We start from the raw sequence: 15024 nt of genomic DNA, 5'->3' as shown, positions 1-15024 counted from the left end.
TCAGTATTCCTCTGGTTATGAGAGAAGTATGTGACCTAGGTGTTGCCATTTACTCTAGGAGGGGAGTGCTGTAGATAAGCAGTTGTTGACTGATTTGGTTTGGATTTGAAATACAACTTGGTGTCTGGAACACTTCTACTGTAATAGTTTCCTTTGTATATTGTCTCTTTGGGTTATGGTTTTTTAAAATAGTCTAATTAGAGTTTACCCGCTGCATTTGCCTTGGCTGCATTTGGTGTTTTGATGTCTCTAAGTGTTGTTGCATTGAAATACTGCTCTTTTTACTTTATGGTTTAGAGACCATGTGGTATACTTGGTAGCTTAAAGAGTTTCTTAACGACTGAGCCACCCAGGCGCCCCCTTAAAGAGTTTCTTTAATGCCTTTGGCCAAGGCCCAGTTTCAGATTTCTTGGCATTATTGCCTGCTTTAATTTTATATTTGCTTTTCAGAATCTTTATTAATAGAGTTTCAGAGTATCATAGGACTCAAGTATTTTGCCACTGGTGGCTGGAATTTTTTTGATGTTCTTGGGATATTTATTGTTTTGGTAGAGAATTTGCCTTAAGGAAATGGCTCTGGGTAAAAATAAACTTGGTTTTTCTTTTACAACTTTCTTTTATATGTAGGATGTTTCTTAATTGACTTGAATACTGAATATTGTCTTAGTATTAGTACTGAACTCTTTCAAATACATTTAAGTCTTTTTTTTTTTCTTTCCAGGTTTTAATGGTACGGTTTGCGTCGTTGTTTGACGCAAAGGAGCGTACGGTCACCTTTTTAAGTGGAAAGAAATACAGTGTCGATGATTTACACTCAATGGGAGCAGGGGATCTGCTAAACTCTATGTTTGAATTTAGTGAGAAGCTAAATGCCCTCCAACTTAGTGATGAAGAGATGAGTTTGTTTACAGCTGTTGTCCTGGTATCTGCAGGTAAGCAGGCTGGTTCAAAATTGTGCCGCACCCAGAATACAGTTACCAAGTGGGGAGAAGGTGGAACTATGTTCCAGCAAGCTATTTATAAGGCGAGAGGGCCTTAAGCAGATGCTGGACTGTGTGAATCTGTTATTTTTGCATAATTAGACAGTAAAAATTCAAAAAGTGCTGTATAGTAATAAAATGATGTTTAGATCTAGGCCTCACATTGACCACAAGTCTTAGTCTTTAAACTTCTGCTCATAATTTTTACAAGTCTAAATTGTTATTTTTGTGGATTTAATTTTTGGAACATTAAGTGGTTCTGATACGAATTTAAGTTTTAATTAAAATGTGTATTACTTGAAAATGTTAAAATTATCAAGATATATTAGTGTGGTTTGTTCCAAAAATTGGTGAATTACGAGTAGGCTTTTACCCAGCTTTGCCACTGAATTTTCTGTGTGACTTGTGTAAATAATTCTGTTCTTTTGGGTCTTGGTTTCCTTATCCTGTGGAAGGAAGGGATTGTACCATGTGAGCCAGCCTGGGGTCTGGCACAGAATAGGTACTTAGTTACTGTTTGAATGAGTGACAGAGATTTTTGAGTCCTAACATTTAATGTTTATTTATATGAGTCATTGATGATGTTTTCCAATTTCCCTGCCACCTTGCATTATAGCTATTTCTGGCCAACATTTCAATTTAGATAATTGCTATTAAGATAATAGCAAATGGGAAATTGATACACAGTGACTTTCCTGGGGATATATAAGTAAGTACCAGCCATTTTTAGGTATCACTAACTTTATTTTAATACATTTGTTGAGAATTTTACAGTATTTTGATATGACTTACTTTAAGTTGCCTATTTGCTTCCTACTGTGTAAAAGCCATTGTACCAGGTACTGTGGGGGTTATAAAATATAAGTTATAACCCCTGCTTATGTGGCTAAACTGTAAATCAGTAACTCCTATAAGTTTTTTGTATATCTTAAAGGACCTGTACATCAGTGGTATAAATAAAGACTTATGTCATTTGGAAGCATAACTTGGCTACCTATTCTGATCATCTCTACCTAGGTAACTAAAAATGCACTTATGATATGGAATAGTATGAAAGTTAACAGGTTAATAAGGGATACCTATTTTCTTAGTAACCTTGTAATTAATGCCTCTTGCACTTTACCTACCATTTTGCATTCTCTTGATAAGTAATCATTAATGGTTTGAGTTGACATCAGATTAATCTATTATTGTGAAACTAAAGGTAATCCATACTTGTTAATTTCTTTATCTGATCAATATGTGCGAGGGGGGAGACAACAAGCATTAAGACACAAGCTTGTTCTCCAAGCATTTATGTTTTATTTGGAGAGACAGAAATAACACAAAAAGCTTTATGGTATTAAGCCATGTGGTTCTGACTGAGGAAGTAGGGGTTCTAGGAAGGAAATTACCTGAGAAAGCTTTGTGGGGAAGACGGAAGTAGAGCTGGAATTTGAAGGATGGGTTAGTAGATTTTCCCATCAAAACAGTGATGGAGCAACTTGGGAGAGCATGAGGTAGAGTAGGGGCAGGTGGCTAAAGCCCAAAGTGTACATCAAGGAGGAAAGGGACAGAAGGCTTATGAGTTGAAGGGGCACCAGGTTACGGAATGACTTCGAGGAGAACTAAGCAGAGAAGTTTTAAATGAAATATGGGGCAGTGGAAAGTCAGTGTAGGGGAATGATGAGGCATAACAAAGTGATGGTCTGACATTAGAATTTCTGCATGTTTATCTTAGGCGGATTAGACAAGTGATTAGAGCTGGAGAGTCAGATTGAGAGGCTGTTTAACCTCAGGTAGGAGGCAGTGGAGTGAACTCTCCTGAGATAGGTGTAGTAGAGGAGGTGAAGCAGGAGGGACTGTGTCAGAGATGGTGAAAAGGAAGAAATGGTGGCAGGGGATAAGGAGGAGCTCTGTACCAGGAAATGTGCTATTTATTTATATTTTCTACCAAGTGAACATAATTTTATTTTGTTTTAATCTCCTTTTGAAAAAGCCTTGTTTACTGATCATAAGAAGAATATGGGTTTTTTGCAAAAGTAGAAAATACTAAGATGAACATAAAGATGATAATATTGCTACCAAAAAAGATCACTGTCAACATTAGGGGGTCTCTATCTGTTCACCTGTCCATCCATGTACCATTTGCCTGCTTACTGATTTATGGTACATAAAAAAATACTTGACATACCAAGTGGAAAAGATTGATTATAGAAGAATATAATGCATTCTTATTTTTGTTCTGTCTGTCTATATGAAGGTATACAAGCAACACATACACGTGCACAGTTTCATGCATTTTAAAATAGTACGTTGCTTTCACTTAAACATATGATAGTGTTCATGTCAAACTTAAATCTTCACCACCTAAAAAGGACTATTGTTATTTTTAAAACAGTATCTGTATAGGAAAATAATATTCAGAAATTATAGAGGAGGATAAAAGTCTCTCCTTCCTTCTCCCAGCCTACTCTTCAGAGAACTAGAATTCTAACCATCTTTCTTCTTAATTGTTCTGACAGTTGCCCACTCACTTCTAAATACTGTGTTTATACCTCTTTTTATTGAGTAGATATAACTGACAAAAGTATCTTCTTTTTATAAGTTTTATTTTTATGTTGCTTTGTTTTATATAAAATTGTAATATGCTCGCATTCTTTGACTCTTCATTTTTACATAATCTCTCAGATAGTTTAGATTGAATCTTCTCCTTAGACAGGAAGACAGTATCCTTCTTCCATATCCTGGCTTCTTTTGCTATGCCATTTCTTTTACATTGTCAAGAATGAAAATATTTACATTATGTTCTATAGGTGTGATTAGTTTCCATGCTTTATCAGATGATTCTAAATATTGAAAAGTAAAAAATATTCATTTACAGTATTAGGATTATGTAAATAGTACAGTGTTCACATAGCGGGGTTGAAATGGTAGACAAGGTAATAATAAATTTTTTTTTTTTTAATTTTATTTGAGAGAGAAAGACAGCATGAGCAGTGGAAGGGGGGGCAGAGGAAGAGTGAGGGGGACAAGCAGACTTCCTGCTGAGCGAGGAACCTGACAACGTGACAATGTGGGCGATCCCAGGACCCTGAGATCATGACCTGAGCTGAAGGCAGATGCCTAACTGACTGAGCCATCTAGGCGCCCCAAGGCAGTATAAATCTTGCCCTAAACCTGTGCCTCCCAAGGGGGAATGTTCCAAGTATCAGATAACAAATGGATTATTTATATTCTCTGTTAATTGCTTAGAATTAAGCAACCATTATATTTGCTTTATATTTAAAGTAACTTTTTGTTTTTCTTGGAATCTACAGTTACCATCTGGGTTTTGTTTTGGTGGTTGTCAGAAAAAGTGCTAGTTAGTTTCTAGATCTCATTATATAATTTTATCCTTACAACAGACCTCTGATGTGAGCTAGGATATGTTATTCTCAAATACAGGCTAGAAATTTGAGGAACAGAAGGATTAATATGCTCAAGATTGTGCATTTTAAAAAATTGGCTGAGCATGCATTTGAACTGTTAGTCTAGCTTCACAGCCTTTCTGCTATACTGCTTGTTAACAGAATAGCTCTAGCTGCTAAGGTAGAGAGAATCTCAGACATGATGTTTGCCTGTGAGGTTAGAAGACTCTTGATATCATGGAGAAAAAGGGAATTATACCTGGAAGGTAAATTCTTCTTTAGATTGTGTGAAATGGCAGCAGTCACTTGCGGTTGAGGATTAGGGACAGGCATATAGGTGTGAGAACAAAGTTCATCTGGATATGGATTTTACTTGTCCTCATAGAGGTTTTTGTGGAAGGAATTTGACTTCCATCTTGTGTATGTTCATAGAGAGGAGATTTGGTGAGATTTGGTGGTGAGGGATGAAGAACTTCTCTAAGCTTGAGGAAGCAGAGGACAGGTATATTGTGAATTAAAACTATACTATAAACTATAAAGTAAGTAGGGTAGCATTTAATACACCATTTAGAAGATTAATTTTCATTTCAATCTGTACATTCTATTGTTACAGTTTCTAGAGGATTATTGTTTATGATCCAGCTAGATTTGTAGGTAGGTTATTTGGCCTTGAAATCATGAAATCATGGTTTTAGAAATTGCGATTTTAGAAAAATTTACATTTTTAGGTATAAGAATCCATTTTCCTAAAGTTGTGAGTTGTATAGAAGAAGCATAGGTCTTTCCAACACAGAGTATTCACTGAAAGACTCAAAATACTAGTTCCAACTCAGGTATCCTTCTCTGCTTATCTAGATTATTTTGTTTGTAGGGCTCACTGTCATTCTTTTCCCGGTTGTTGGTATTGTAAATTACTGATGATATGATTCAAACCAGGCATTTTCTTCTGCTAGAAGAGCTCTCTCAGGGAAGGAGTTTTGGTTGGTTATGTTGACTGCTAATTCCCTAGCACCTATCCCATATGTAGCCATAGACATTCAGTAAGTGTTTGGTGAGGGAATTAATAAATTGCAAGGATGTTGAGGAAAACAATTACTTGATTGAAAGCAAGGGAGACTCTTGGAAGCATTATTGACGACTTATTTAAGTAGTTTTATATGGCCCTTATGATTGTATGACCACAGTCAAATGTTAAGAGGTCTTTTGTCCATGTAACAATTTTGTCTGAAAGCATATGACCCCCCAAACCAATAGTCAACATTCAAATTGTTTGTTTTTCTGTAATAATTAGCACATAGTTGAATAATAATCCACATTTTATTAAATGTAAGATAAACCAGTTTTCATCATTTTTTTCTGCATTTAGAGTTAAACTTTTCCCTTTACTATGAAATTTTAGTGTTTGCATTGCAAGTGGCCTTTTTAGCTACCAGTTACAATGCAGAGCATAAATACCCTTGTGAATAATGAATAAAAAGGGTGTGAATGGCCAGAGATTTTTACTTCCCTCGCAGTATCTTTCTTACTAATTACACCTCCCTATACTAGGAGCCATTGAGTATTTCTTGTGCTCTACTGCCTCCTATTGTAAAGGGAAGAAATAGCCCTTGATGATTAAAAAAAAAAAAGTCCATGGGCAAACAGCATTAATTTTAAGATACTTTCCGGGGCACCTGGGTGGCTCAGATGGTTAAGCGTCTGCCTTCGGCTCAGGTCATGATCTCGGGGTCCTGGGATCGAGTCCCGCATCGGACTCCCTGCTCTTTGGGAGCCTGCTTCTCCCTCTGCCTTTCTCTCTCTCTCTGTCTCTCATGAATAAGTAAATAAAATTAAAACAAAATAAAAATAAAAATTTTAAGATACTTTCCTTTAATGCTGGCTTATACTACATTACTAGTTTATTAACATTTTGTATGACGAGCTTAATAAACACGGTATGTTAAATGGAAATGAATGCAGGTTAATATAACTAGGTAATAAAGTTGCATAGTGTATTAGTTATCTATTACTGCATAACAAATTACCTTAAAACTTACTGGCTTAAAAATGCAAATATTTATTATCTCACAGTTTCTGAGGATTAGGAATATGGGTAATGGCTTAGATGGGTGCCTCTGGCTCAAGGTTTCTTGGGAGATTGTAGTCAAACTGTGAGCAGGGCTGTGGTCGACTATGAAGGCTCAGCTAAGGAAGGATCTGCTTCTAGGCTTATTCATGTGGTTGTGGCAGGAGTTATTTCCTTGCAGGATGTTGGACTGAGTGGCTCAGTTCTTTGCTGGCTGTTGGCTTGAGACAACCGTCATTTCCTTAGCATATGGGCCACCTCATAGGCAGCTTGCATCATGGCACCTGGCATCTGGCTTTTCTCAGAGGAAGTATGTCGAATATGGAAGCCATTTTTTTTTTTTTTGTAATCTAATATTTTATTCATCAGTAGTGAGCCAGTAAGTCTAGCCCACTCAAGGGAAAAGGGATACACAAGGGTGTGGATACCAGGATGAGGTTGCCATTTTAGAGATTGCCTGCCATACATGGTAACATACAAATGTGGATGTATTCCATATGAAGAAAAAAATATATTTGTAAACTACAGTATTCATTTTATTTTGTCAGGAGCAGTTGAAATTAGCAGATGGCATCTAATTTTAAAAATCAGAACCTCTAGTTTTGTGAACAAAATACTAAAGAATTTTGATTTATCAAGTGTACTGTGTGGTATCTCTTTATAATATAACAAACAGGTACAGAAATTTGCCATTGGGATTTAAAAAATGTTGTCAACTATCTTTTGCCTTCATTCCAATGTATAAAACCTTGTTTTGGATTCATTAATGAGATTTATGAGCAAGAATTATATTTATATTTAATATTTTCTCTTTATATTTAATGTTAATAACATGTCCTCTTATTCATGTCTGTCTATTCATTACTCTCTTTTAGATCGATCTGGAATAGAAAACGTCAACTCTGTGGAGGCTTTGCAGGAAACTCTCATCCGCGCACTAAGGACCTTAATAATGAAAAACCATCCAAACGAGGCCTCTATTTTTACAAAACTTCTTCTGAAGTTGCCAGATCTTCGATCTTTAAACAACATGCACTCTGAGGAGCTCTTGGCCTTTAAAGTTCACCCCTAAGGCCTTTGTTTATTTAAACATGAACTGATTCATGCTAACTGTACCTTTTGTGCTAAAATGCTTATTTATATGTGTATACCATATGTGGAGATAGAAAAGACCTTTAAGACAACACAAGATTGTAGGCTATCTCTGTAATCATGCAGTAGCTGTTTGGATTGAGGTTTCTCCAGCCATGGTTAGACATTGACCGCATTTCCCCTATAGACCAATCAGCTGTGTCGCACTTAAACTGGAGAAGTTACACTGAATTATAGTCACACTGAATGTTAGACTTTTTCATCTGCCAAAACCAAAAATCATTTTGATCTCCCTGTGGTATAAATATAGCGCACAATCACAAATATGTGAGAACTTAAAAATTAATCCTTTGTGGTAGAAATTCTCTTGTATGAGGAAGGCTTGATTTCACCACAAGACCATTTGATCTGGTAATTGGAGACATTGCAAGTTAGGAGATCTTCATGTCTGTATTTTGTTCTGCCGCTTGTTAAAGTGTATGATCCCGGGCAGGTTAGTTGGTTGTGGAAAATGAAAATTGATAGTGTACTTAATGCCCCACCTCACAGATACTAAAAAATGTCTATAAAGCATATTTACCTCTTGGGAGATAGGCACTATGTAAATAAGGTAAATTTTTTGTTATTATAATTATTCATAATATTCTTCCCTTATTTCTAAGTATTTCTGAGAAATCATTTCACAGTCCACACCAACCTATTATTCAGGGTTCCTGCATATGTGTGGGGTATCCTCCTGGCACACACATATTTAAAATTTATGGGTACATCAAATATATAGTATGTACATAATATCTATGTGAATATAGTTATACATAAACACATTTCTTCACAATATTTTAAACTGTGAAGAACTTTATCATACAGTAAACTTAAAACAAGTGGTGTCAAAGACTCAAATTAGGTGCATTTTACCTGTTGATGACATAACCATTGCTTTAAATGTTTAGACAGTAGATTATTGAACTTATGCTCTATTTTTATTTAAGCAGCACTTAATGTAAAAGTACAACAGGCAGTTGAGTCCAGATTTCAAAAAATACATATTTTAGAGTTCATCTTTGGTTAAATCTTTGGTTCAAGGTACTAGTTTAAAAGTTCATTCAGATTCTTACCTTGTACTAAAAAAGGTTACATTGCTGCCCCTTATATACATGCTGCAGCTTGATAAATATTTTGATTCTTTTTGGAGAACCAATCAATGTTTTAAGAAAACTGTTTAATGTGTTGGTCCTGCGTGTGGTGTGTGTGTGTGTGTGTGTGTGAGAGAGAGTGTGTATGTATGTATGCATTTGTGTGCAAATGTGTTTTGAGTCCACTGTTTTTTTTTTCCTAAATAACACTACAGGGATTTTGTCAAATTAGATTTACTCTGTAATTTGAAAAATCATTTAGTGTGTGAGACCTACAGACTTAGAAGTGGTACAGAGACATTTCATCCACATTTCTAATATTGGGCTTTATTAAATAGAGAAGATCAGCCTCTGCTTATGGCAGTGGGAGAAACAGCCAAAGTTGAGGATTTTATGTATGTTTTTCTGTTTCCCTGGAAAATAGCAATTAATTGGAATTTTTTGGAAAAGATTGCCTTCTGTATAATTTTTGGATTATATAAAACTTTAAGAATGGAAAGAGCCCGCTTTACTATACTCAGCCTGTTACTTTAATGACATGTGAGCAGAATGCCTTATTTTGTAATCTTGTTTAACTTGTTGCTACTGGGACTTGAATTTCTGTGGCACTTGTTAAGTAAGTCAAAAAAAGAAGTTAAATCCTCTCATTATTAAAGAGGAAGGGTGATGGTGATGTCTGTCATACAGTATAAACCATAATTGTGATTTACCTTACATAGGTTAAGACTTTTATGGGATATACAGTATAGTTTTTGTGAATTCTTTACGATAGCATTATCTTTTTATAATTTTTTTTCTTAAGATAAATGCATAGTTTTCTTCTATGGGGGATAGAAACGGCTTTTTGAAGTAATCCTGAAAACCTCAAAGATCATGTTTATTCTTAGTTTTTGCCTTTTGCATAAGCCTCTTTATAACATGTTATCTTTAAAACAATTACTGTCTTTAGGAAATGTGTAACCAGAACTATGTTAGTATTGCTTATAAAACTTTAGTTAGGTTCAATATATACATGTATACATCTATATATAGGTATATATAGGTTCGCATTTTGTCTTGTAAGATTTTATTTGAACAAATTCTTCCTGTAGGTAATGGGAAACAAAAATAATAGTTCATGTGCCATTTGTAGCATCTCTATATTTGAAAATAGCCCAATATTAAAACTACTAAAATTAAACCAGCAGCCTATTATAAGCACATTCTTTGATTGAGTCATTGGGTAGAAACTTAATGTGGGGAAGACAACCAGTTTGGAAAACTTCTGGGTCGGTGGGACACTGTTGATTAATTGATAATGTACTGTATGAATTAAGTGATGCTTTAACTCTGATTTTACATTTTAAATTAAAATATGGGCATTATGTCAGCAAACTTAAGGGCATTATGTTAGCAAGCTAAAACATTTTTTTTTCTGTGCTTTTAATGTATCTCTTCACATGATCTGAGAGAGGATTCAAGCTTTAGAAATAGCTGAGGGAAAGGGGAAACATCTTCTTGAGTTGAAGCTTTTCCTTAGGGCGATGGTTTAATTACAGATTAAAAAAAATTAGAAGGCAATTTCAGTGGATTAAGTGTATAGCTTTTGTATCTACATTTCAAGAAATTACCATTGTAACTTGATAAGAAATGATTTATTTTATGTAAACATCATTGCAAAGCAAGGTGTAGAAGCTCAGCTAGATTTATTACTGTGCACGAGAGTAAGTACCTATCTCAGTTATTCTTTTTCTTTTCCAATATAAAGTTTGCTGAATGTACAAGAAGAGTTTATCACTTAGGATATAGAATTTTTTTTAGGGGTTGGGGGGATGGGATCTGTCAGGAAATTGCCTATAAACAAAGATTGTCTTGATTTGATTCAAAACATAAAACTTGAAGCTATTCTTGAACTAACGTGGAAAAATAAAATGGCTATTGTTTAAAAAAAAGTGATAGAAATATATTGTCAAGATATGAATTAAGTTTATTTTCTACAAACTTATTGATGAGGACATGGATAATATCTTCATGTTTCTGAAAAGTAATCTGTACATGGGGGGAGGGGATAATAAATATTATTTCTAACCAAGTGTGGTTTTTGGTATCTATCTCGGTGTTTTTTGTAAGACTCTTAATTTAATTTACTACTTTCCCCTGAGCATAGCAGTACATCTTAACCTAAATCTCTGACTCAGCATGGTGGAACGTATATATGCAGGGCTCTTTGGATTTTAGTTTGTTTAGTGAGTCCAGCAAGGGTTGTTGGGTTTTCTATAATGACAGCTGAATAGTGGTTCGCTCTATCTGGTAAGGTAATCATTCTTAGAAGGGGTTAGTGAGAGAAGAAGGGGGTGCTTGATCTAGCCAAGACTCAGCCTTGGCTATGGATGGGATAAGATGCCTCAGAAAGACCACCACCTCCTTTCCCCTTTCCCAGGGGTTGTAGCCATGCTGGCGAAGTTGAGGCCAGGTACTTAAATCTGCATTCACTACAGTTGTTTCCTAGACCAGTAATACCCACTATTCTGAGGATGATAATAGATGTTAGGTGGGAGAATTGGTCTCCTTGATTGAATAAACTTGGAAATGCTGGGTTAACAAGGTTACTGAGATGTCTTTATGTCAGTCCCATTCTCTAATGAGCAAGTGTGTATCGTGAGTTCTTTTAGGAAGGGCTTAGTGGGATGCAGTCTTTCCCAAACTTCCTCTTCCAGGTAGCGCCCCCCCACCCCTTTTTCTGTGTTGAGCACTTCTTGGGGCTCCTTGGAAGGTATGCTTTCAGGAGAAAAAACGTTAACCCACTTTGGATGTTGATCAGGATATTGATCATATTCTGTGGATTATTGTACAAATTTGTATTTTGTCCCATTTTTGCACTAGCATAGCCAAGTATAATAAACATTGAGCTCTAAATAAATGTGTGGTTGATGAAAAACAAAATAGATTAAATTCCTTTTGAATTTTGGAAGTGCTGCATGTGAGTGAATGAGTGAAGACAGCCAATTCATGGATCTGGTTTTAGTTTCACACTCATTTGGGCCTGTTAAAATTTGTCACATTTGCTTTTCTTAATTCTTGGTCTGTCTAAAGGTTTAGCAACAACTATGGCCTGTGTTCTAGTAGTCACATCAGAGTTGCTCTTCACAATGTCAAAAGTTCTGGGGTGGCTGGGTGGCTCAGTTAAGTGTCTGCCTTTGGCTCAGGTCATGATCCTGGGGTCCTGGGATTGAGCACCATGTCGGGCTCCCTGCTCTGCGGGGAGCCTGCTTCTCCCTCTCCCACTCCCCCTGCTTGTGTTCCCTCTCTCCCTGTGTCTCTCTCCGTCAAATAAATGAACTCTTTAAAAAAAAAAATTGCTTTCTATGGGGCACGTTGCCAAGAACGTAAAGATGGTCTCAAAAATCAGCATTTTAATATAAATTACTAAAGAGGGTGAGACCAGTGTTTCAAAGAAGACTCAAATACCTGGGATGAAAATGGTGTTTCAAATTTTCTTTCTCTGTTTTCCTACTGGTAATCATAGAATTGAAATGATCTTCTGAAAAGTCTGTGAGTTCTGTGTTTTTTCTTTTCTACGGTTTCATTTTTCTCTGAATTCTCCTTATCCGTAACCCCAGCAGTTCCCTCGGCTCCCCCCCATTACTTCGTTGCTTTGCTTGTAAATTTTCATCTATTCCCCCCCCCTACAACAGCCATTTCATTTCCTATTTAGGTTCTGCAGTTATATGTAAGTAGGGTAGCTTCCAAAGTGGAAAGCACCTACACTTTCATTCTCTCTTGATCATCTTGCTCCCTACAGTTAGGCTGCTCTCTAAGCTGTTTTATCTAACAGGACTTTGGAGGAATAAACTGAGGTTTAGTTATTCATTATACATTTATTGAACATAAATGTATGGCTCAAGAATTTTTTTTTTATCCAAATGCAAAATTAGTTTCCTTGAAAATGCAGGGCACTGATCCAGACAGTGTTGTGGAAGTTGTGTGCACATGAAATAAATGGCCACCAATCACAGCATCTTAAGTAGTAGTTGCCAGCAAATGCTGTTTTAGCCATGGTGTGCTGGAGCCAGCTTATAAGGTCTCTTGAGGTCTCACTGTTAAATTGCCAGGAATTTATGGAGCTGGTTGTTAGAAACAGCCATTATTAAAAATTAAATTATATAAGCTTACAATTGAATTATATTTGAGAAGATACTACTCAAAACTCCTCACTTCCTAATTATCTTACATTTTACTGTTATTTATGCTTTTGAGGCTCAGTACCTTTATGGATATGGAGGCAATACTTTATAATGGTGTTCCTGCACATCTCAACTCCCTAAGTGACAGCCCATTGGTAGCTCAAAATTGGCTGTGGTAGGATTTATACTATGCAAAGCTGCAAATGCTATGAATCAGGGCTTGATGTAGTTTGTTGGTTGTCTAGATTTAAGAACGTGATGGAGAAAGTGTTAATAACACAAATTGAACTTGAAAGTGTGTCATGCCTATAGCCATTGCAAATAGAAAAGTGACGAAATAGTCCAGTATTTGAAAACCATTACCTGATTCAGCAAAGAAGTTGCTCACATCTTTGGTGAACAAATCAAGTTCTGACATAAATTTTGTTTCATTTTTGTTTTATTAATATACTTAAAATAGCAACATTCATGTCAGAACTGTTAGTTGACGTCAGCAAAAATAAAGGAATGCATTCTGTGAAAATTAATTGGTTTTCTTGGATTTATAGTAGAGATATTTTATTTCTTATAAATACATAAATTGTGTGCTATATATCCTTTCAGTAAAAATAAATACATACACATTCATAAGGTATTTTCCCCCCCAGAGAGGTAAATGTTTACCAGCACGCCACTATTAACCCCAAGAAATAATTCTGTTTTCTAGATAAAGGAAACCAAGGCTCAGAGAGTGTAAGTAATTGGCTCAAGGTCAGACAGCTACTGAACGGGAGAGTTGGACTATAAACCCCAGATGTTTGGGCCAAGAGTTTACTCTCAACTTCCGCATAATAGAGAAGCACTGGGCTTGGGGTCTCCTTGGCAGAGTGGTTTTAGTAAGTCTACTTTGATCTATACATATGTAGAGCTCATGTTTATGGGATTGTTTGGAGATAGGTAAGAGGAAGCTCTTTAGTCAGGATTCAATACATAATACGAGTTTAATGTTATCCTCCAACCCTTACCTTTTTCTCTTATCTGTAAGAAGTATAAACTACTTAGAGTGATTGCAAGACTAAATGAGATGTATTTAAAAACTCTGCGGTGATGTCCTCTACAGACATGAGGTAATTGTCTTTCCTTAGGAAATGACATAAAGAAGAGAAGGGAGAGTTTCCTGGGGAGGGGGTGGGGAAAGCGAGGGCAGGGCCCTGGAGGAGGCTCTCCCTGGGTCAGTCTGTGTGGCTTGGTCTCTCACAGGCATGTTGGGGCTGACGTGAGGAGGCAGTTCCCGATTTAGGCCTTTCTCAGCGGGGTACTGCTCGAACCGTTGACTGTGGTGACCGCAACCTTCAGATACTACTGATTTCCAGTAACTTCCTCAGGAGAAGCTAACCAAGTGACAAAAGATGACCAAGTCCGTATCCCATTTCCAAGCCCTCATTCAAGAATACAGTACACCCCCTGACCAGCAGTTTGGTTTTCTGCAGTTCCAATAACCTGCCCTCAGCCCCGACCGCGACGGGAAGTAAGAGCCCAACGCTGCGTCATAGGGTGGCGACGTTCGCCTCTCGTCATCTCCTCACGTAGGCATTTTCTACCTGCTATCATCATGAGGAGAAGGGTGAGTACAGCGCCCTAAGATATTTTGAGACAGCACATTCACATAACTTTTATTACAGTATATTGTTATATTATTCTTTTTAAATTATTGTTAATCTCTTTTTGCGCCTAATTTATAAATTAAGCTTCCTCATAGGTTTGTACGTTTAGCAAAAGTCATGCTATATTTAGGGTTCGATAGTTCCGTGGTTCAGGCATCCACTAGGGGTCTTGGAAGTTATACCCCTGCAGCCAGGAGGATGCGGCTATATATAGGAAGGTCCTTAGTATTCCAGCGGATGCTATCGTTGTTCAAGGTGTACATCTGTCCCAAGGGGCAGGGATAATGGGCTCGATGCTCCTTCATAGTAAACATAACATAAATACCCTGAAAGGGTAGGAAGAATTGCCATGTCTTTGAGTTTTGAATATTCTCATCATTTATTGAGGATAGAGGATACCTTTCTAGTTGTGATTCTGCTCTTCAGTGATCTTGAGAAGATCCCTTCATCTTTTTCAGCTCCCCTCTGTGAAGTGAAGGAATTTAACTGTATGCCCTCCCTCATTCCTTCCAGGGCTAACATTTGTGATATGATGATATATAAACAGCAGAGTTAAAAA

At 36.6% G+C, this 15024-nt stretch overlaps 1 protein-coding gene across 2 annotated transcripts in view; it reads left to right on the top strand.

Moving 5' to 3' along the window:
• NR1D2 (nuclear receptor subfamily 1 group D member 2) overlaps positions 1-10730 on the top strand; it is a 29434-nt gene extending 18704 nt beyond the window's left edge. Inside the window, exons 7-9 of one of the 2 annotated variants that reach the window (XM_081825756.1) lie at positions 722-932; positions 4802-4871; positions 7310-7446. In XM_081825756.1, the coding sequence (XP_081681882.1) occupies positions 722-932; positions 4802-4830 (240 nt within the window). In that variant the 3' untranslated portion in view covers positions 4831-4871; positions 7310-7446. Of the gene's footprint in view, positions 1-721; positions 933-4801; positions 4872-7309 lie in introns of both variants that reach the window. The other variant, XM_006745047.3, reaches the window with a different exon arrangement.
• The last annotated feature ends 4294 nt before the right edge of the window (positions 10731-15024 follow it).

Source organism: Leptonychotes weddellii, chromosome 1 (assembly GCF_054177405.1).
Source record: "Leptonychotes weddellii isolate Sample4059 chromosome 1, ASM5417740v2, whole genome shotgun sequence".
Taxonomy (NCBI): domain Eukaryota; kingdom Metazoa; phylum Chordata; class Mammalia; order Carnivora; family Phocidae; genus Leptonychotes; species Leptonychotes weddellii.
Note: the sequence above shows the minus strand (reverse complement) of the source record. Positions and strands in the feature narration are given on the sequence as shown.